The sequence below is a fragment of the Pararge aegeria genome, chromosome 7 (genome assembly GCF_905163445.1).
Source record: "Pararge aegeria chromosome 7, ilParAegt1.1, whole genome shotgun sequence".
In the NCBI taxonomy this organism is placed as follows: domain Eukaryota; kingdom Metazoa; phylum Arthropoda; class Insecta; order Lepidoptera; family Nymphalidae; genus Pararge; species Pararge aegeria.
In genome coordinates, this window is record NC_053186.1 from 13,427,830 (window position 1) to 13,450,362 (window position 22,533).

The 22,533-nt window shown below is 40.9% G+C and overlaps 1 protein-coding gene across 1 annotated transcript; it reads right to left on the bottom strand.

Moving 5' to 3' along the window:
- Positions 1 to 685: 685 nt before the first annotated feature.
- On the bottom strand, positions 686 to 21,970 carry LOC120625036 (nascent polypeptide-associated complex subunit alpha, muscle-specific form). Its single transcript, XM_039891946.1, has 10 exons — positions 21,961 to 21,970; positions 21,073 to 21,125; positions 16,646 to 16,923; positions 15,742 to 15,901; positions 13,531 to 13,704; positions 11,707 to 11,885; positions 11,153 to 11,288; positions 8,739 to 10,179; positions 2,418 to 8,678; positions 686 to 912 (listed from the first exon to the last, which is right to left on the bottom strand). Exons 1-10 carry the CDS (start codon positions 21,968 to 21,970, stop codon positions 686 to 688), a joined length of 8,919 nt encoding a protein of 2,972 aa, XP_039747880.1.
- Between the last annotated feature and the right edge of the window lie 563 nt (positions 21,971 to 22,533).

Genomic DNA, 22,533 nt, shown 5'->3' on the forward strand with positions numbered 1-22,533 from the left:
TTCCATCTTGTCTAAACTTACTTATTTTATTAGATTATTTATAATTGAGAGTATTTATTCTTTTTATATTTTCTCACAACACAGAATGTAGGTTAACATAAATCGACACAATATAATAAATTGGCAAAAACTTAAACCTTAAAATTGAATGGCCACAATATCGTACTAAACTGGTAGATATTTACAAATATATCACAAATGAGTATATAATAATGCATATAAAATAATTATTTTAGTGCTGGAAAAACATTTAATATTATACGATTTTAAATATACTGGGTGTTTGTATATATTGACTAGGGTTTTAGGTAATTACTTTATTATTTAAAACCAGTATTAAGCAAGCTTAGCTTACGAAATGTAGCTGTTCGTTGCCTAAGCGTGCATGTTTTACGTACAGTACATATAAAATGTCGACGATATAAAATATCGATGTTTAAATCACTCATGCGCGCTTGGGCTTATATTAATCCTATGGCACTATTTTATTAGTATAAAATAGGCATCAATATAAATGCCTGTATATTTATTTATAAGCATTAATAGGCAGTGGAAGTTTCATTAAAATATAAGTACACATATTTACATTTTGTATAATGTTTACATTTTACATAAAATATAATATTAAAATTTTGTATATTAACATAATTAAACACGTAGGTATATACGTATATAACACTTTTAATTAGCAAGGATTGGTATTATTTTCTAAATTTAGTTGTTTAAGATTTTTCTTGGTTCTCACGACATATATACCGATAGCTATAGACATAACAATAATGATAGAGCCTACGATTCCCATGTATGCGTACTCAGACAACCCTGTGCTTGATTCAATAATATTGCCTAGAGTTTTTGATAAATCTCTTGCATTTCTCGTCCTTGGCTTAGTGCGGGCGAAATCGAAGTTGTCTGGAAAACAAAACATAAGTTTCATTTTTGAAGCAATACTGGACAAAATAGAAGTGACAAGAGGTTATCCTATCTCTTTGAATTATACGAAATAAAGAAACTATTCTATAACTATTATGTATAATATTATGTATAATAGGAAATTCTAGGGCAGGTTTTTGTATATATAATTTACATGGTTTAACATGATGATAATCACGAACAATACTGATGAAGCATTCTATTCAAAGCAGACGACATCAAATAAACAAAAAAAAGGTGTAATAACTCAAATTGAAAACAAATAAGCTTACTTATTTATTTAACACTAGATATTTGAACGCGACTTCGTCCTAATTTGTTTTGTTTTTTAATCATCCCGTAGGAACAGTTTTTTTGGGAGATGTGTGGCATTCAATTTAGATGTAATTTTACAGATATTTTTAGGTTGCGTATTCTTGTAAAAGAAAATCGGGTGTAGTTTAGTGTATCTCTGAAAATAATTGCTTTGTACAAGAGTAGTGCTTAATTTTTTTTACTTGAGATTACTAAACTTCGAAATTAAATGGCAGTTGATATACTCCCTCGCGGACTTTTTTGAAGGTTACAACCAAACATTTAATCATGTAGTACTCAATTTTTATGTATCTATCGTTAATAGTTTTCTCAGCGCACGCCGACTAATGAATTTCATAGGCAAAATTTTAATACTTTGGGTTAAAATTTTGCAATTTTTTTAAAGTAAATTATAGCCTATGCTACTAACTGATAGTTTAAATTTCTTCTTGTGAAAAAATGATTAAAATCAGTCCAGTACTTTCGGAGCCTATCGGGTACAAATAATAAACTAACAAAAATCTTTATAATATTAGTATTAGATAGGTATTCCAATCCAATTAAGTATTGTTGGTCTTGGTGGTTGAGTATGCACAATATTATAAACATCTTTAGATGCTGCTCTCCCAATAACAGTGTCAAATATTGGAAGTATAAATAGAGCTTTCAGCTAACGTCCTATCTAGGGCAAACCGGTGATCATGATCTCAACCGTAGTACGGCTACAACTAGGCATAGGTATTTTGTAGGGATGTTAAAGCCAAGAAAGGTCTAGTGTTGCTTATTCAAGCGGCTCTCAACGACATGCTATCATGACGTCAATCAACTACATGCTAATATTATCAGTTCAAGCTTTGTTTTTCGCTGTGTAATCGGTGCTCGAATAAAAATTAGCAAATTTACTAATGCCCGATTTCACTAACCACAAACAAAGCAACGCCTAAATAAGTAACGTCTAATCAAGGAGATTCCTACGTATACATCAAATGTTCATCTTAGAGTTTGTGAGACGTTTCTTTTCTATAGAAATTGCCAAAATCATTAGGCATTCGATTCGTTTTCACTAAACTTGTTGTAGTGAAAACAAGTACGAAAAAGAAAACGGGCATAAACACGTAATAAAGAATCAGAGTCCTGATTAGTAAAAATAATTATTTTATAAACAATCTAGTTGTACAAAATGCTCTTACCAATTTCCGACTGTGTATCGTCGTAGTAATCAAAACTTTTCTTGACTAATCTTCTAGGGGATTTTATTTCATTTTCTGCAGGGAATGGTGGTAAGTAAGTTGTTGGAGGATTTGTACTACTGGGTGCGAATGGTTGAGGACATTTAGGATCTTTTGAACCAGGGTAGCATGAGCTAGGTGTTGATGTTGTTGATGTTGGTTTTGGACAACGTGGGTCAGTACTTCCTGGATAGCATCGCGGAGGAGCTGGTGTTGTTGGTTTTGGACAGCGAGGATCTGTTGTACCAGGGAAACAATTAGGTGGGGCCGGTGTTGTAGGTTGTGGACAACGTTGGTCAGTACTTCCTGGATAGCATCGCGGAGGAGCTGGGGTGGTTGGTTGAGGACAACGAGGATCGGTACTGCCTGGGAAGCATCTTGGAGGTTCAGGTGTAGTTGGTGCTGGGCATCTTGGGTCCGAGCTTCCAGGATAGCATCGTGGTGGGGCGGGTGTTGTTGGTTTTGGACAACGAGGGTCAGTACTTCCAGGATAGCATCTTGGAGGAGCTGGTGTTGTTGGTTTTGGACAGCGAGGATCTGTTGTACCTGGGAAACAATTAGGTGGGGCAGGTGTTGTAGGTTGTGGACAACGTTGGTCAGTACTTCCTGGATAGCATCGCGGAGGAGCTGGAGTTGTTGGTTGAGGACAACGAGGATCGGTACTGCCTGGGAAGCATCTTGGAGGTTCAGGTGTTGTTGGTTTCGGACACCGTGGGTCTGTATTTCCAGGGTAGCACCTAGGAGCTTCTGGCGTTGTTGGTTTGGGGCAACGTGGGTCAGTGCTGCCTGGGAAACATTTTGGTGGTTCAGGTGTTGATGGTGGTAAATAAGTAGGTGGGTTTAAGGTCGTTGGTCTTGGTGGTTGAGGACAAGCAGGATTTGGCGATCCCGGATAACATGCTGGTTTCGTTGGTGTCGGAGTGGTTGGTTTTGGGCACCGTGGGTCATTACTACCAGGGAAGCACCTTGGAGGTGCTGGCGTAGTTGGTTGAGGACAGCGAGGGTCTGTACTACCGGGATAGCATCTAGGGGGAGCAGGTGTTGTTGGTTTTGGACAACGTTGGTCGGTACTTCCTGGATAGCATCGCGGAGGAGCTGGGGTGGTTGGTTTAGGACAACGAGGATCGGTACTGCCTGGGAAGCATCTTGGAGATTCAGGTGTGGTTGGTGGTGGGCATCTTGGATCCGAGCTTCCGGGATAGCATCTCGGGGGGGCAGGTGTTGTTGGTTTCGGACACCGTGAGTCTGAACTTCCAGGGTAGCATTGAGGACCTTCTGGCGTTGTTGGTTTAGGGCAACGTGGGTCAGTGCTGCCTGGGAAACATTTTGCTGGTGCGGGTGTTGTTGGTTTCGGACAACGAGGATCCGTGCTGCCAGGGAAGCACCTAGGTGGGGCAGGTGTTGTTGGTTTCGGACAACGTTGGTCAGTACTTCCTGGATAGCATTGCGGTGGAGCTGGGGTGGTTGGTTTAGGACAACGAGGATCGTTACTGCCTGGGAAGCATCTTGGAGGTTCAGGCGTAGTTGGTTTCGGACACCGTGGGTCTGTATTTCCAGGGTAGCACCTAGGAGCTTCTGGCGTTGTTGGTTTGGGGCAACGTGGGTCAGTGCTGCCTGGGAAACATTTTGGTGGTTCAGGTGTTGTAGGTTGAGGGCACCTTAAGTCATTTGAGCCTGGGAAACATTTAGGTTCCGGTGTTGAGGGTGGTAAATAAGTTGGTGGGTTTAAGGTCGTTGGTCTTGGTGGTTGAGGACAAGCAGGATTTGGCGATCCCGGATAACATGCTGGTTTCGTTGGTGTCGGAGTGGTTGGCTTAGGGCACCGTGGGTCATTACTACCCGGGAAGCACCTTGGAGGTGCTGGTGTAGTTAGTTTAGGACAGCGAGGGTCTGTACTTCCGGGATAGCATCTAGGGGGAGCAGGTGTTGTTGGTTTAGGACAACGTTGGTCGGTACTTCCTGGATAGCATCGCGGAGGAGCTGGGGTGGTTGGTTTAGGACAACGAGGATCAGTACTGCCTGGGAAGCATCTTGGAGATTCAGATGTAATTGGTGGTGGGCATCTTGGGTCCGTGCTTCCGGGATAGCATCTCGGGGGGGCAGATGTTGTTGGTTTCGGACACCGTGAGTCTGAACTTCCAGGGTAGCATTGAGGACCTTCTGGCGTTGTTGGTTTAGGGCAACGTGGGTCAGTGCTGCCTGGATAACATTTTGGTGGTGCGGGTGTTGTTGGTTTAGGACAACGAGGATCCGTGCTGCCAGGGAAGCACCTAGGTGGGGCAGGTGTTGTTGGTTTCGGACAACGTTGGTCAGTACTTCCTGGATAGCATTGCGGAGGAGCTGGGGTGGTTGGTTTAGGACAACGAGGATCGATACTGCCTGGGAAGCATCTTGGAGGTTCAGGCGTAGTTGGTTTAGGACAACGGGGATCGGAACTGCCTGGGAAACATTTAGGAGGTTCAGGTGTTGTTGGTTTCGGACACCGTGGGTCTGTACTTCCAGGGTAGCACCTAGGAGCTTCTGGCGTTGTTGGTTTGGGGCAACGTGGGTCAGTGCTGCCTGGGAAACATTTTGGTGGTTCAGGTGTTGTAGGTTGAGGGCATCTTAAGTCATTTGAGCCTGGGAAGCATTTAGGTCCCGGTGTTGAGGGTGGTAAATAAGTAGGTGGGTTTAAGGTCGTTGGTCTTGGTGGTTGAGGACAAGCAGGATTTGGCGATCCCGGATAACATGTTGGTTTCGTTGGTGTCGGAGTGGTTGGCTTAGGGCACCGTGGGTCATTACTACCCGGGAAGCACCTTGGTGGTGCTGGCGTAGTTGGTTTAGGACAGCGAGGGTCTGTACTTCCGGGATAGCATCTAGGGGGAGCAGGTGTTGTTGGTTTTGGACAACGTTGGTCGGTACTTCCTGTATAGCATCGCGGAGGAGCTGGGGTGGTTGGTTTAGGACAACGAGGATCGGGACTGCCTGGGAAGCATCTTGGAGATTCAGGTGTGGTTTGTGGTGGGCATCTTGGGTCCGAGCTTCCGGGATAGCACCTCGGGGGGGCAGGTGTTGTGGGTTTAGGACAACGAGGATCGTTACTGCCTGGGAAGCATCTTGGAGGTGTAGGTGCCGTTGGTTTAGGGCAACGTGGGTCAGTGCTGCCTGGGAAACATTTTGGTGGTGCGGGTGTTGTTGGTTTAGGACAACGAGAATCCGTGCTACCAGGGAAGCACCTAGGCGGGGCAGGTGTTGTTGGTTTAGGACAACGTTGGTCAGTACTTCCTGGATAGCATTGCGGAGGAGCTGGGGTGGTTGGTTTAGGACAACGAGGATCGTTACTGCCTGGGAAACATCTTGGAGGTGCAGGTGTTGTTGGTTTAGGACAACGGGGATCGGTACTGCCTGGGAAACATTTAGGAGGGTTAGGTGTTGTTGGTTTCGGACACCGTGGGTCTGTACTTCCAGGGTAGCACCTAGGAGCTTCTGGCGTTGTTGGTTTGGGGCAACGTGGGTCAGTGCTGCCTGGGAAACATTTTGGTGGTTCAGGTGTTGAGGGTGGTAAATAAGTAGGTGGGTTTAAGGTCGTTGGTCTTAGTGGTTGAGGACAAGCAGGATTTGGTGATCCCGGATAACATACTGGTTTTGTTGGTTTCGGAGTAGTTGGCTTAGGGCACCGTGGGTCATTACTACCAGGGAAGCACCTTGGAGGTGCTGGCGTAGTTGGTTTAGGACAGCGAGGGTCTGTACTTCCAGGATAGCATCTAGGGGGAGCAGGTGTTGTTGGTTTTGGACAACGTTGGTCGGTACTTCCTGGATAGCATCGCGGAGGAGCTGGGGTGGTTGGTTTAGGACAACGAGGATCGGTACTGCCTGGGAAGCATCTTGGAGATTCAGGTGTGGTTGGTGGTGGGCATCTTGGATCCGAGCTTCCGGGATAGCATCTTGGGGGGGCAGGTGTTGTTGGTTTCGGACACCGTGAGTCTGAACTTCCAGGGTAGCATTGAGGACCTTCTGGCGTTGTTGGTTTAGGGCAACGTGGGTCAGTGCTGCCTGGGAAACATTTTGGTGGTTCGGGTGTTGTTGGTTTAGGACAACGAGGATCCGTGCTGCCAGGGAAGCACCTAGGTGGGGCAGGTGTTGTTGGTTTCGGACAACGTTGGTCAGTACTTCCTGGATAGCATTGCGGAGGAGCTGGGGTGGTTGGTTTAGGACAACGAGGATCGTTACTACCTGGGAAGCATCTTGGAGGTTCAGGCGTAGTTGGTTTAGGACAACGGGGATCGGAACTGCCTGGGAAGCATTTAGGAGGTTCAGGTGTTGTTGGTTTCGGACACCGTGGGTCTGTATTTCCAGGGTAGCACCTAGGGGCTTCTGGGGTTGTAGGTTTGGGACAACGTGGGTCAGTGCTGCCTGGAAAACATTTTGGTGGTTCAGGTGTTGTAGGTTGAGGGCACCTTAAGTCATTTGAGCCTTGGAAGCATTTAGGTTCCGGTGTTGAGGGTGGTAAATAAGTTGGTGGGTTTAAGGTCGTTGGTTTTGGTGGTTGAGGACAAGCAGGATTTGGCGATCCCGGATAACATGTTGGTTTCGTTGGTGTCGGAGTGGTTGGCTTAGGGCACCGTGGGTCATTACTACCCGGGAAGCACCTTGGTGGTGCTGGCGTAGTTGGTTTAGGACAGCGAGGGTCTGTACTTCCGGGATAGCATCTAGGGGGAGCAGGTGTTGTTGGTTTTGGACAACGTTGGTCGGTACTTCCTGGATAGCATCGCGGAGGAGCTGGGGTGGTTGGTTTAGGACAACGAGGATCGGTACTGCCTGGGAAGCATCTTGGAGATTCAGGTGTGGTTGGTGGTGGGCATCTTGGATCCGAGCTTCCGGGATAGCATCTCGGGGGGGCAGGTGTTGTTGGTTTCGGACACCGTGAGTCTGAACTTCCAGGGTAGCATTTAGGACCTTCTGGCGTTGTTGGTTTAGGGCAACGTGGGTCAGTGCTGCCTGGGAAACATTTTGGTGGTGCGGGTGTTGTTGGTTTAGGACAACGAGGATCTGTGCTGCCAGGGAAGCACCTAGGTGGGGCAGGTGTTGTTGGTTTCGGACAACGTTGGTCAGTACTTCCTGGATAGCATTGCGGAGGAGCTGGGGTGGTTGGTTTAGGACAACGAGGATCGTTACTGCCTGGGAAGCATCTTGGAGGTTCAGGCGTAGTTGGTTTAGGACAACGGGGATCGGAACTGCCTGGGAAGCATTTTGGAGGTTCAGGTGTAGTTGGTTTCGGACACCGTGGGTCTGTATTTCCAGGGTAGCACCTAGGCGCTTCTGGCGTTGTTGGTTTGGGGCAACGTGGGTCAGTGCTGCCTGGGAAACATTTTGGTGGTTTAGGTGTTGTAGGTTGAGGGCACCTTAAGTCATTTGAGCCTGGGAAGCATTGAGGTTCCGGTGTTGAGGGTGGTAAATAAGTTGGTGGGTTTAAGGTCGTTGGTCTTGGTGGTTGAGGACAAGCAGGATTTGGCGATCCTGGATAACATGTTGGTTCTGTTGGTGTCGCAGTGGTTGGCTTAGGGCACCGTGGGTCATTACTACCAGGGAAGCACCTTGGAGGTGCTGGCGTAGTTGGTTTAGGACAGCGAGGGTCTGAACTTCCGGGATAGCATCTAGGGGGAGCAGATGTTGTTGGTTTTGGACAACGTTGATCGGTACTTCCTGGATAGCATCGCGGAGGAGCTGGGGTGGTTGGTTTAGGACAACGAGGATCGGTACTGCCTGGGAAGCATCTTGGAGATTCAGGTGTGGTTGGTGGTGGGCATCTTGGGTCCGTGCTTCCGGGATAGCATCTCGGCGGGGCAGGTGTTGTTGGTTTCGGACACCGTGAGTCTGAACTTCCAGGGTAGCATTGAGGACCTTCTGGCGTTGTTGGTTTAGGGCAACGTGAGTCAGTGCTGCCTGGGAAACATTTTGGTGGTGCGGGTGTTGTTGGTTTAGGACAACGAGGATCCGTGCTACCAGGGAAGCACCTAGGTGGGGCAGGTGTTGTTGGTTTCGGACAACGTTGGTCAGTACTTCCTGGATAGCATTGCGGAGGAGCTGGGGTGGTTGGTTTAGGACAACGAGGATCGTTACTGCCTGGGAAGCATTTAGGAGGTTCAGGTGTTGTTGGTTTCGGACACCTTGGGTCCGTACTTCCAGGGTAGCACCTAGGAGCTTCTGGCGTTGTTGGTTTGGGGCAACGTGGGTCAGTACTGCCTGGGAAACATTTTGGTGGTTCAGGTGTGGTAGGTTGAGGGCACCTTAAGTCATTTGAGCCTGGGAAACATTTTGGTTCCGGTGTTGAGGGTGGTAAATAAGTAGGTGGGTTTAAGGTCGTTGGTCTTGGTGGTTGAGGACAAGCAGGATTTGGTGATCCCGGATAACATACTGGTTTTGTTGGTTTTGGAGTGGTTGGCTTAGGACAGCGAGGGTCAGTACTATCAGGGAAACATCTTGGTGGTTCTGTTGTTGGCTTAGGACAGAGAGGATCAGAGCTACCAGGGTAACATCTTGGAGGTTCAGGTGTTGTTAGTTTGGGACACCGCGTATCAGGGCTACCTGGGTAACATCTTGGAGGTTCAGGTGTTGTTGGTTTGGGACACCGTGGATCAGAGCTACCAGGGAAACATCTTGGTGGTTCAGGTGTGGTTGGTTTGGGACACCGTCGATCAGAGCTACCAGGGAAACATCTTGGTGGTTCAGGTGTGGTTGGTTTAGGACAACGAGGATCGGTACTGCCTGGGAAACATCTTGGAGCTTCAGGTGTTGTTGGTTCGGGACACCGTGGATCATTGCTACCAGGGAAACATCTTGGAGGTTCAGGTGTTGTTGGTTTGGGACACCGTGGATCAGAGCTACCAGGGAAACATCTTGGTGGTTCGGGTGTTGTTGGTTTGGGACACTGTGGATCAGAGCTACCAGGGAAACATCTTGGTAGTTCAGGTGTGGTTGGTTTGGGACACCGTGGATCAGAGCTGCCTGGATAGCAACGTGGAGCTTCAGGTGTTGTTGGCTTGGGACACCGGGGATCAGAGCTACCTGGGAAACATCTCGGAGGTTCAGGTGTTGTTGGTTTAGGACACCGGGGATCAGAGCTACCTGGGAAACATCTTGGAGGTTCTGGTGTTGTTGGTTTGGGACACCGTGGATCAGAGCTGCCTGGATAGCAACGTGGAGCTTCAGGTGTTGTTGGCTTGGGACACCGAGGATCAGAGCTACCTGGGAAACATCTTGGAGGTTCAGGTGTTGTTGGTTTAGGACACCGTGGTTCTAAGCTACCTGGGAAACATCTTGGAGGTTCCGGAGTGATAGGTCGTGGGCATCGAGGGTCGTTACTCCCAGGGAAACACCTTGCTGGTTCCGGAGTTGTTAGTTTAGGACAACGGGGGTCTGTGCTGCCTGGGAAGCATCTCGGCGGTTCCTGGGTGGTAGGTTTAGGGCAACGAAGGTCCGTACTGCCAGGAAAGCATCTTGGGGGTTGGGGTGATGTAGGTGTTGGGCAACGAGGGTCCGTACTTCCAGGGAAACAATTAGGAGATGGAGAAGTTGGTTCGGGACAGAGAGTATCCGTCGATCCTGGATAACACTTAACCGAAGGCTCAGTAGGTATTTGACATCTTGGATCCTTTGAGCCTGGAAAGCATTGTTGTGGTCGTATGGTTGTTGTGATTTCTTTTGTGATACCAGTACAGCTTGAGTCACAGTTGCTTGTGCATAGCTAAAAGTAAGAGATATATTATACATGTATTAGTCATTTTAGTTATTAATAGGATAGGTAAAATAATAGGTACAGTGTAATGTAGTGTAGTGTAGTGTGTACTCTTTAAGTTTAGCGGATCGGAAAGATCCATATTTGTGTTTTGGGTTACCAAACTTTTCATCAAATAGAGAATAAAAGAAATGAATAATATATAAGAAAATGTGGTTTTAACTTTAATAAAATTATCGTGAAATATTAAACTTTTTCAGTATTATTTTTTCGAGCAACATCTTTGTATTCATAAGAAAAAGAAAATGTATTCACTTCTTCGCAAAACTAAAATCAGTACGGGGCGAATTCTTAAGATAATTGTGTGATCTAAGCCCGATGTCAATAATTTGTATGTGTTAATAACAATATTTCTTAGCTAATTCTGTCGTATAAACTCCTTATAAATCAAACTGCCAAGTCTAAGACTCGTAGGTTTTTATTGTTGTATATTTGTAGAACAGGATAGCACTTTTTTTTAGACCAATCAGTTTAGAAGATTTGTCTAACACTGATTCACGGTCACTTTATAGACATAATTTCTGTAGTCACAGATTTCGCCCAGGCTAAACTGTTAATTTTCCGTTTTTTTTCTAACAAATTATAATCCAAAAAAGAGTACATAAGCGTGTATGTGTTAAATACGTGGGAGTGTGTTTTATCGATTTGCTGTATGTTTTATGATAATATAAAAATAGAATCAGCATTCTGCACTTCTTCTCGATATAAACTTTAAGTGTCTTTAAATTCCGTACTCTGCACAATTTTCGTAAAGAGGGGTACAAAGTTTTCCTTCACGTATATATAGATATATGTATGTATACCAACATTAAGCAAGCCAACTTTAGCGATTTTTCCCGTTTAGGAGCTTTTTGTAAAACTCAAGTTCACTTTAAAGATTATTGAACAGTATTTAGTGGCTTACTTAATTGTGAACGCTTACCTCCACATTACATGTCAAATAAACTTGATCTGTCTCTGGGAATCGGAAAGCACTTATTTTGCTGAAAGCTATCAATGTAGCACCACTTTTTCCTGTATTTGTGGACTTCTGCCATTCGTCAATGAATTTCTTTTTTCTGGAAAAAAAATTATGAATTTATTGCAAGCGTTAATTTGCGTATTTCCATGATGAACAATGAACATTAATCTGCTATAATGCGCGAAAAGTGGAGAAGAAGAAAAGAATCTGTACGGTGTAATTGATAATTTCTTCAATCTTTTTACTCCACTCCTAACTGATCTTCTAAGAATTTTAGCAATTCTTAATTGTAAAGTCAACTTCTCCTAAATATGCTCTGGTGTCAGAGTGAAACGTGCGAAGAATTTGCATTGCATTGTACGATCTGTTTGGGTGACTGATAAACATTTGAGCAATTATGAATTACTCCGTACATATTCTTCTGGTTTTTGTGAAATGCAAATGAAGCTTAAGGTTCGCTGTGTAACTACATTAATATAAGCGCGAGACATTTTGTTTTTTTTAAAGGGACCTACTTGGGGCATCCTTCTTTGTCCGTTAGTTGGATCTTATTCGTATTAGGGCTGTCATATTCTTCATTGTCGTATGCCCAACAATCGTGGATTCTCAAATTGAACTGGTTTCTTATGTCTTTCAAATATATCAAGATGGTGAGGTACTCGCCGATCTTAATAGAACTTTCCAGTGGAGTAGTCTGCAAAACAATAAAAAGAAAATTTAACTGTTTCCCTGACCGATTTCGGCCACAATTTATAGTGCACAAGCAGTGGCGTGCACAGGGTTTTTGACCAGGGTATGCATAAAGCCGGTACATGGCATAATATTGAAGAATTCCCCTCCAATACGACTTATATAAAACAATTTGGGTATGCAGTGCTTTTGGCATGTATGAAATTCACGCCACTGTGCACAAGGGTCAGAGTAAACAGGTGCACTCCCTATTCTCTCGCTCTCAAACTCCAATTGGATCAGGCGCAGGATTGAAAGTTTAGCGTGCTCTCCGAGGCACGGCGAGGCAAAAGCATGAGAGTTCTAAAAACCAGGCTGAGATTTTTGTGGACGTTTCAAACTTAAACTTAAACAATAAATGCGTGAACGCTAAGTAATTTTAGTTATGTTACAGCTAATTAATTATACCTAAGCAGAACATGGAAACCGGTAAAAATGTCGAACTGGTTTCGGTTATTTACCATGGATTTAGAATTATTTTTTAAGTAATCAATTATTACTGAATAACCGGTGGGCGTTTCGTGACTTCTTCTTGTAAGTCACGGCAGTACTTTAAAAATTACAATTCCTGAATAATTGCTCTGTCACAAACCGGTAAAACACAGAGCAATATTTTAAATGACTAACTAACACAATTGTACGGTAATTTTAATTAAATTTTGATTTCATTATAGCTGTTCCGAGAAGCTTATCTTTAGCAACACAAAATTTTTAAATCCATGAACTTAACGATAGCCTTATGAAACATTGTTTCATTCATTGTCAACCTGGCTAAACATATAGGTTCTTGCTTAGGAATAATTCAAACGGTTCAAATAATTCAATAAAGTTTTTGACAGCAAAATATTTTTATTTTATAAACAAATAGATACTGGTAACTCCATTTACCAGTATCTATTTGTTTATTATTTTGTTGGGCATGGTTAACTATAAAATAAAAAAGGGAATTGAAGTAGCTTGAATTGAAATACAAAATTTTTTTTGAACGTGATGTTTTTTTAAAGCAACTCCGATATGTTGATAGCTAACAAGATATTTTAATTTTTATTTAGGATGATCAATTGAATTTAAATAAATATATATATACTTATATTTAATGGTTTCCACTTTACTGTTAGTAGGTATTCCAGATAACAAAAAATCAATAGAAAAAAGTCAAAATTTTAGTCAAACAAATATGTATACTTAAATAAGGTCCTATTATTAATATCATACATTATTTAATTGTACTGAGGTGATAATTTTATACTTAATCATTTTATTGCCCCCTCACGCTTAGTCTTTAAACTTTATCGCAGTTAAATGTGCGTCGTCATCATCAAAACATTACCGGCCCACTTAAGAGCACGGGTTTCCTCTCAGAATTAGAAGGGACTTAAGCCGTAGTTCACTACGCTCGCAGTGTGCGGATTGGTCGACTTCACACGCCTTTGATAAAATTATAGAGATATCCCAGGCATGCAGGTTTCCGAAAAATACATTCCTATAAGACCTTCACCGTGATACGTGATATTTTTATAGCCTTTAAATTACAACAAACACATATAACTCTTAAAAGTCATGTACGAACTCGGGTCCACAGACGTTGATTAAAATTATAGCAAGCTTACATTGGGGAAAACTCCCTTCTGGATGTCCATCCAACACTCAACACCGCCGGCTGGTCCTTGCACGGCTACCACATCAAGCATATCTACCATGAAAGGCTTCAGTTTCAGTATATGCGATTGTTCTTGTTTTTTACCACCCACGGACACTTCCAAAGCTGTGTTTGTACAGGAAACCTGGAAAATATAAGTGCTTATCGTCATAACATAAACTATTTAAAACTAAATAAAATCTAAAACGTCCTCGAAACCTACGCAGCGAGGCACACTTCCTAAGACAGTGTATAGTCAGTACATATTTGAAAATTTAATGTACGTTCATAAAAACATTTCTAAATTTAAGAAAAAATGTGACTGCAATAATTTAAACATTAGAAGTAAGAATAAACTTACAGTGCAATATACTAGGTTACATAAAATTCATAATTCGTTTAAAGGAAATTGCATACAATTCTACAATAAACTACCAATTGTCATCTTGGAGATGTCTCTTAAAAAGTTCAAAGTTTGTATTAAACGTAAGCTTATAGAAAAGTCCTATTATAGTATAAAGGACTACGTAAACGATAAAAAAGCTTGGGTGTAAATTATTGCTCTAACCAGGTTGCTCTTCTAATAATTTAAAATGACATTGTGAGATGGTGATAACAAAAAAAAAAAAAAACACCCGGCTAAGTTTGTTGTGGGCTTCTTCTTAGACCAGGACGCGTTGGTTATCGCCATCATCTCACTACCGTGTGGTTCTTATGTACGCATCAAAAGTGCCACCTGTGGGCCTACTTGAATAAAGATATTTTTGACTTTGACTTTGACTTTAAGATGCTGGCAGCATTGCCCCTTCGTCATAACTATACATACATAACTTTTAAATACAAAATCAAATAGCACTACTAAATCATTTAAATTATTTTGAACGCTTGAATACTGAAATTTTAAAAAGTGTAGTCAATGGATTCACTTTTTTTCTTGTTTTTGTAGTGAGAGGCTTATTTAGTCCTATCTTTTGGCATTTTTTATATATCATCAGAATTTGCAGTTATTCCTATAGCTGAAAATGTGGTCTTAATAATATAAGTCAGCCTAAATAGTTTTAATTCTTAATGTTAAGCTGTTGACAAATGAAAAAAGAAATGGTTACAACTAACATGTTTGATACTGTTATTTCTGTTACTGATAGCTGTTATTTCTTCATTTCTAAAAAACTATATTGCTTCATAATTTTTTAACCGACTCCAAAAAGTCATATGCCATAACTCCTGCAAATTTATGAAGGAGGAGGATAATTATTCTTCTTTTGTTCGAAAACGGGTTTATTCCAAAATGGGTTCCTTTAAAATTCATATAGTAGTAACTTAAGTATTTGCAAATTTTTTCGCGACACGAAGCTAGTTAGGAATGTTTTCAAGTTTTATTTAAATAAGCATGTACAAGACAAGAGTCGGTTTTTTTGTGAAAAATTCTATTTTGTGTTTTTCAAACTTTATTATGAAAGTTAATCTCAAATAACAACAACACGCTGACAGTTATGTTTTATCCCTATCCCTACTAATATTATAAATCCCTATCCCTACTAATATCATAAATGTCAATGTTAGTTTGTTTGTTACGCTTTCACGCAAAAACTACTTAACCGATCCTCATGAAACTTTGTACACATATTTTTGAAAGTGTTAGAAGTAATAAGAAGTAACGAAGTCGCGGGCAACAGCTAGTATTGTAATAATCTTAGGCAAATTAAAAATTGTAAATTGAAATTATTTTACGCTCTTTTTTAACACAATTTATACAAATTAAACAGACTTTTTTTTCTCTACCACACAATGAAAAAAAAAGTGTTAAATATAATTTCAAACACATCGCAATTCAATTCAATTCAAATTTATTTATTAAAAAACAACAAAAGCCCATTTGGGTTAGTAACAATGAAAATTATGTCGGTACTTTATAATTAACATTGATTGAGTCCTCTGATTAAGTATATTAATCGGAGGACTATCCATTTTGCCGCCAATCATGCGCAGGATTCCGCTGCTGCTCCCCCGGACCCTGCTCAGAAACGAGGCAGTCTTCTTACGCCAGATAGCGTTTAATCACCGTTTATAAATATCGTCCGATGAAATATCGACCGTGTGTATGTGTACAGTATTGTGTGATATCCTCACATGAAAGCAATAAACAAATGAATAGAATTGAAAAAGAAGTAAATATTGTTACCTTCCGAGCAAAATCGTAGGAGCCTTGCACCAAATCGTCAGCTTGGAACACAAGGACATTGTCGATGGTGCCACAAGCATTGCAGAGCGGTCGGGAACCACAGCCATTCAGCGGTACTCGGAAAGAGTAGCGGGACTGGCTGCCTCCCAGTGAAACGTATCTGGAAAACAAGCAAAATATACCCTTAGCTCTCCGGTCTCTGAAGGTATAAGTTAGCATCGAATAATAAACTACATGTCTCCGGCTAATGAGATGCTGTGATACTTAACATACAAGCATTTAATTATGTGGAAATAATTAAGTAAAAATAAAAGTTGGAAATAATTTATCAAGACTAATTATATTAAATACATACTGAGCCAATTAATATTAAAAGTGGGTGAATACTGAGTGGACGCATTTTATACTAATTGGGCGACTATAAAATCCAAAGTAGTAAAAAGTAGCACAAAAGATGTTTTCCCCTTTTAATTAAAGTTTGCTTAGTTTAGGACATACATATTTATTCTTTATCAGGTAATAGTGGCCGTTCAATATTACATTAGTGGCCGTACATTCGCCCACTTGGTATTTTAGTAAGCAATATTCAATTATAAGAATACCTTTAAAATACATTCATATTCGCCCTTTTGCAAGAACAACTCGCACTTAAGCAGTTTTATAATTACTTACCAGTCCACAGAAAAAAAAGAACATCAGGCAGTCTTTGGGGACTCATAGGAAGCATGCGGTGACGATGGCGCGAGTTTCACGCTTTTTGTTCACCCAAAAGTACCGAAATATACTGTATATACAGTATCATGGAAAACGTTCGGTGAAGACGACCCAAGCTCGATGATTTTTGAGTTTAATGCGCCTAAAGAAGTTTTCATTTCAAAAACGAATTTAATAATTAAAATCTTACTTGCACTTAGGGTCGTTCAAGTAACCCTTGCTGTAGATGATTCCATCGAATATATCGGAGAATTCAACTGTGACCTCGATGAACTCTGCCGAGCATTGTACGTCGATGTCAGGGGAGAGTGGGGATCCAGCAGCTCTGGACCCTCTCACGAAGTGCACCCCAGTCTCCTCGCTTGTCTCCTCGAAGAACGGTGACAGGGCATTCTCACCGCCTAATTGTAGGTTCAGCTCAGCCGCTGTCAACGTTTGAACATCTGGAACAGCTGTAGCGAGCGACAGCTACAGCAAACACAGCTATTATATAAACCTCGTTATATCCGTCTTGTTTGTATTATCTGTAGTCAAATAAGGATCAAGAGGTCAGCGAAAACCGGGTCGGTTAGTTATTAGATTTGAGCTCGGAAATAATGGAACACGTAGGACAAATTATTATAAAAATGAGTCCTCATCATCGTATCAACCTGTTACCGGTTCACTGCAGGTCTCCTAAGTCCTACCACAATAGAAGGCCGCAGTTAACCACGCTGGCCTACAAGGATGTCTTATTTCCTATACATATTTTTATGTTACACAATAACAAGATTTCACTGCGATCTCACCTGATTATTATTATGTTGTCAATCGTAATTACATCTTTTTTCCTTTGAACCAAATATCATCATCATCATCATCACCCATTACCGGCCCACTACAGCGCACGGGGTTTCAATACAATACACACACGCACGACAAATTTCGAATCCAAGATGGCTGCCACCACAAAATGGCGATTTTTTTTTCATAAGTCCTTCAATATGCGTGTCAAATGAAAAAGCTTGACTATTAGACTAATGTACACTAAATAAATAAATAAATAAATATACTACGACAATACACACATCGCCTTCTAGCCCCAAAGTAAGCGTAGCTTGTGTTATGGGTACTAAGATGACTGATGAATAGTTTTATGAATAATATACATAAATACTTAGAATATACGTATAAACACCCAGACACTGAAAAACATTCATGCTCATCACACAAACATTTTCCAGTAGTGGGAATCGAACCCACGGCCTTGGGCTCAGAAAGCAGGGTCGCTGCAAACTGCGCCAATCGGCCGTCAAACTCTATTGAAACACTCTATTGAAAGTCGGGGAATTTAAATTTTTAATTTATATATATACTTCTAACTCTTGATTTATTTTGACTCCCAGAAACACCGATCACCTCGTTCACATGACTTAGTAACCCTCAAACAGCGGTTATTACGATAATGAAAAAAAAAATACTCATTAACAATAGATCTTCATTATTCTTAAGTTACATGTGTATCTGGTAAACTGCCACAGTTCTGAGATTTATTATTGTAATGCCGGCGATGGTGTTATCAACTTATCTATAAGATTATTGTTAGAGCAGAACAATGAGTTTTTTTTCACTCTCACGCATTATTTCGCCTTATTACAAGCCATTCGGCGTTGGGAAATATATGGGCTATATTGTTTTGCGATATGATTTTTTGAATAACCCACGTTTTTATCAATGCATACTATTTTTCAACCGACTTAAAAAAAGGAGGAGGTTCTAAATTAGACTGTATGTTTTTTTTTTTATTTGTTACGCTATTACTCCGCTAATTATACACCGATTATGATGATTCTTTTTTTGTTTGGTATGGCCATACCTCAGAGGTGGTCCCATTTTAATTTGGTAAATATATTTACTATTGGAGGGATCCTGGACCCGGGAACACTTTGTACAACATTACTAGATACTTTTTACTATACAACGTGTAAATGAAAACCGAAATAATACTTCACGGGCTTTAGAGGTACATTATGTACTGTCTCTGAGACTTACCTGTGGAACCGAAAAACCAAATCGTTTTTGAGTAAACCACTGCCATAGTTTTTAATTAAAGAAATCCGATACAGCCCTAACATCACATGCGAAATCAAAATCATGTGACTCCGGTCACTTTATTAGGTACGCGTCGTGTAGCGTAGGTACTCGTACTATGCGGGTTTTGGCCCACAGGGTTGTCATAATTAAACAATTAGAATGTTTTGAATTCGTTTGTATGGAAAAATAAATGTGGTCTAAATATTATTTCAGGGTGATTCCTTATGAAATTTACTTATGCATCCCATAACATTAATTCGTAATTCGTTTACACGTGTATAGAAAGCATTACATATTATTTGGCACAGACCTAAAAATGTTGTAGAAATTATTTATTTCTTGCTTTTTAGTTGTTTGGTTATTTTTGGCCATACCATTTTTTTTTAATTTAAAACTAAGATTTCCGTGGTTAATCAACATTTCTTAAATATTTCATAGTTCAACGGGTACATACCACGATAACATTTTGGGATTTGTCGATATTTCGACCCAGTTGCCTGGACTGTCGTCCTGGCGACTGTCGACTGTCTTCCTGATGGGGCTTGCTAGTTGGAAGCCCCATCACACACGACCAGAGAAATTCATAAATTTTAAATTCCCGAATCGCCCCTGCCGGGAATCAAACCCGGGATCTCACAATTATAACACCACAACGTTCACCAATGTTAACAAAAATGTCTGTTTGATCCCTCCTATTAGAGACAGCCAGTGAGGTTTATAAAAGTCTAGGTTAAGAAGTAGGCCTTTCCCGCCACTATTAAGGCTTTCTAACTTTTTTGTGTTCTTATTACAGAACAGTTCTACTGACGAAACGTCCCTAATTAATCTACTGGCAGAGACCGATTTTATTTTAATTTAAATAAATTCTTATCTCTATTGTCTATGTAAAGTTTATTATGATGCTTCAAGAAAATGGTAAGTAGGTAATTCTTTGTTGGTCAATGGGTTCCCATATAAAATTACATAAGGCTTATCTCTTAGGCTAAAAGTGTTAAGCAATTTTATGGTGTTACATCCGCGGGATATATCTACAATACGATGCGATTGAATAATAATGTATTGAACTTTGACTTTGCGCTCAAAACTGAATAGATACGTTATGTAACAGTGCCGAAACACGTGATAGATGACATTTGTATTAGTGTGCACCTGTGTTACAACTTACAGGTGGACAGTGTTTACTATACCTGATCCGTTTTACATCTATAAAGTATACAGAGTACCGACTTAGTGTACTTATATGTATATTCAAGTTAGCTAGTGAACTAAACAACAACAACGGTGGTATAACGTTAATTCGTAAAATGTATATAGAGGTGGTGATAGCCCAGTAGCTAGGACTTCGGCTTCACTTTCGGGAGCCAAGTTCGAATCCCAGCACGCACCTTTAAGTTTTCTTAGTTATGTGCGTTTAACGGTGAAGGAAAATATCGTGAGGAAACCTGCATGCCTTAGAGTTCTTCGAAACGTTCTCAAAGGTGTGTGAGTCCACCAGTCCGCACTGGGTCAGCGTGGTGGACTATGACCTAAACCCTGTTCACTGTGGGAGGAGACCCATGCCCTGTACTGAGCCGTAAATGGGTTGATGTGATGATATAGAGGGGGTAGTGTGACGTTGATGCTTCTGACACTTGTCTACTGCTAGCACGAAAAATATATTTTTTTTTGACATTTCCTCCACGGGGAAGGGACAAATGTTTATTCCCTTTTACTGTTTTATCCACTCTTCAAGAATGGGCGCACGTGTGGATATAATAGCCAAATAAAATACGTGTAATGTCAAACTCTCTTGTTTCTCGGCTTTGGCAGGTGCATAAAGTAAAGTTTACCTCATGTCAGTGGATTTAATCGGGGGAGAAAATTGATGTCTCCTACATATACTAGACCTGCTCAGGCTCAAAATTCACGGCTACTTATTCCATACCCCTCCTTAAAGTTGAAATATTGCAAGTTCGAATATTCAACTTGGACTTGTTGAAACAACTTTGGATTTTAAATTAATATTATGTCTTTAACTATGTTGAAGACATAATATTAATGAAATTTATCAGTTCCAAGTCACAATTTTTAGGATGTCATAGCGATTAGGATCGCAGTTGAATACCATCCGAGGACAAAGTGGGGTAGGTACGCAAGGCGCTTTGAATAGTCTTGCGGTACTCTTTTAACTTAGTTGAACAGGAGCTTAAAAGCGGTTTAAGAAAACCGTTATTTATTAAGGACAAAGTAGTTTCGCCATGTAGGTTTCGTTCGATCACAAATATTTAGGAATACTAGGTATATCAAACCACTCTTTAACTATTTTCAAAAATATGTAAGTATAGGGGCCCAAAAAACTTTCCATCTGCTTCTCATTGCATTGCTCGAATATGAATGGTCAATGCACCCGAACAACGCTCGCAACAAAAAAAAAATGCCATTATCAGTTTGTGGATTTCGTTACTTGCAGTATTCCCACATTTGAACTGATTTAGACGAACGGTATCTGCAAAACCCTCTAAGGTTTTAAATTCCCAGTGTATTATCAATAGGGTTATACGTTACCTGCACGAGTGCAATCAGTGCCGCTATGCGCATGACAGTCGCTTCATGGGGCCCTGGAACGAAAAGAAATTGAAGTTCAATTATCTTCATACATACCATAAAATTTTAAAACATATCAAGCCACACACAGCTTCACACATCTAGGCCAACTCGGCAATGGTTTTTGTTTATAAATAAAATAAAGTACTATCTCAAAAAAAAAACAAAACAACTGTTTAACTTTACGGTGAACTATCTATCACCTTAATATAAAACGGTGTAAGCGTCATGTAGCATTTTATAAGGCTCCGAAACATCCGTCATATTAGTGTCAAGTGACATCTCCAATAGAAGCTAAAGGAGTTATTTCTTAACATTGTTCAACCAGCGATTTGTCACGACTCGGCAAATAAGTAAATGCCGTTTTATTTCCACCGGTTGACAGGTCAATGTAACAAAGTTGGAAGGGCCATCGCATCTGCGAATAAATCGTGCACTCAGGTGATTTTTATCGGCCGTAAGTTTGGCTTGGTAATGTCAAGCGCTCTTAAGTGTTGCATCATCATTATGCGTTTAACGATTATATATTTCTTATATAAATTAGATAAGCTAATTTCTATGTGTGTCTAGGGGTCCATGTGTTTGAATATCGGTCAATAGGTTTGATTCTTGGCTCAGGTCAAAAGTTGTTTCGTTTTCTGACAGTAAATTCTTAGTTAAACTACCAACCCGAAGCTAAGAAATTGACATGATCCAACTCCGAGCCCCGGGCATCGGTCCCGGTATTGAACTAAGAAGACAGAATCCTCATTCAGCCATTATTGTATGCAGTGGATTGTGTCCAAAAACTGTGAAAACACCCCGTGCAGGTCTCACTTTACACCCGCGGACTGTTGCTAGCTCACAAACTTTTTCCCATTTTCACATAATATGCTGAACGTTTAGAACATTAGAGGGAAAATAATTACTGTCAACTTCTAAATTCAATGAAGTAACCAACCGTTTCTTCGAGAAAGCATTCTAAAGTTTAGTTTTTTTGATGCTTCAATATTAATCATGTACACGGTTTCTGTATTCTGTTAATTATGTGAGTCCCGTTTGCTATTTACAATAATCTGTAATATTAATCGTTAAAGCCCGCCAACCTATAATAAACGGCGTGGTGGGTCTATTTTAATTTCGTCTTTCCTATAACATAGATCCGTACCCGGCAGTGGGACGTAAGTCAGCTGGACATTTGGATAATATAATGATAATAATTGGGACGCCATTTTCCTAGCAGCGTGATGACCCTAAGAAGTTTTTAGCAGAAACCTTACATTACCTTTTTCAAAATCGGTAATTATTTAACTCAGGATCTCCTGATCCGTAAACGAACACGCATCTTTGTTTGTTAGTTTGTATAAACAACGTCTAACCAAATTACGAAGTAATAATGCAGGATGCATAAGTATATTTTATGAGGAATCACTCTGTTAAAAT

Coding starts and splice junctions, on each gene's coding strand:
- LOC120625036 (XM_039891946.1), bottom strand. Junction 13,705..15,741: donor CCTACGATTTTGCTCGGAAG/GTAACAATATTT, acceptor TATATTTTCCAG/GTTTCCTGTACAAACACAGC. Junction 913..2,417: donor CGATACACAGTCGGAAATTG/GTAAGAGCATTT, acceptor TTTGTTTTCCAG/ACAACTTCGATTTCGCCCGC.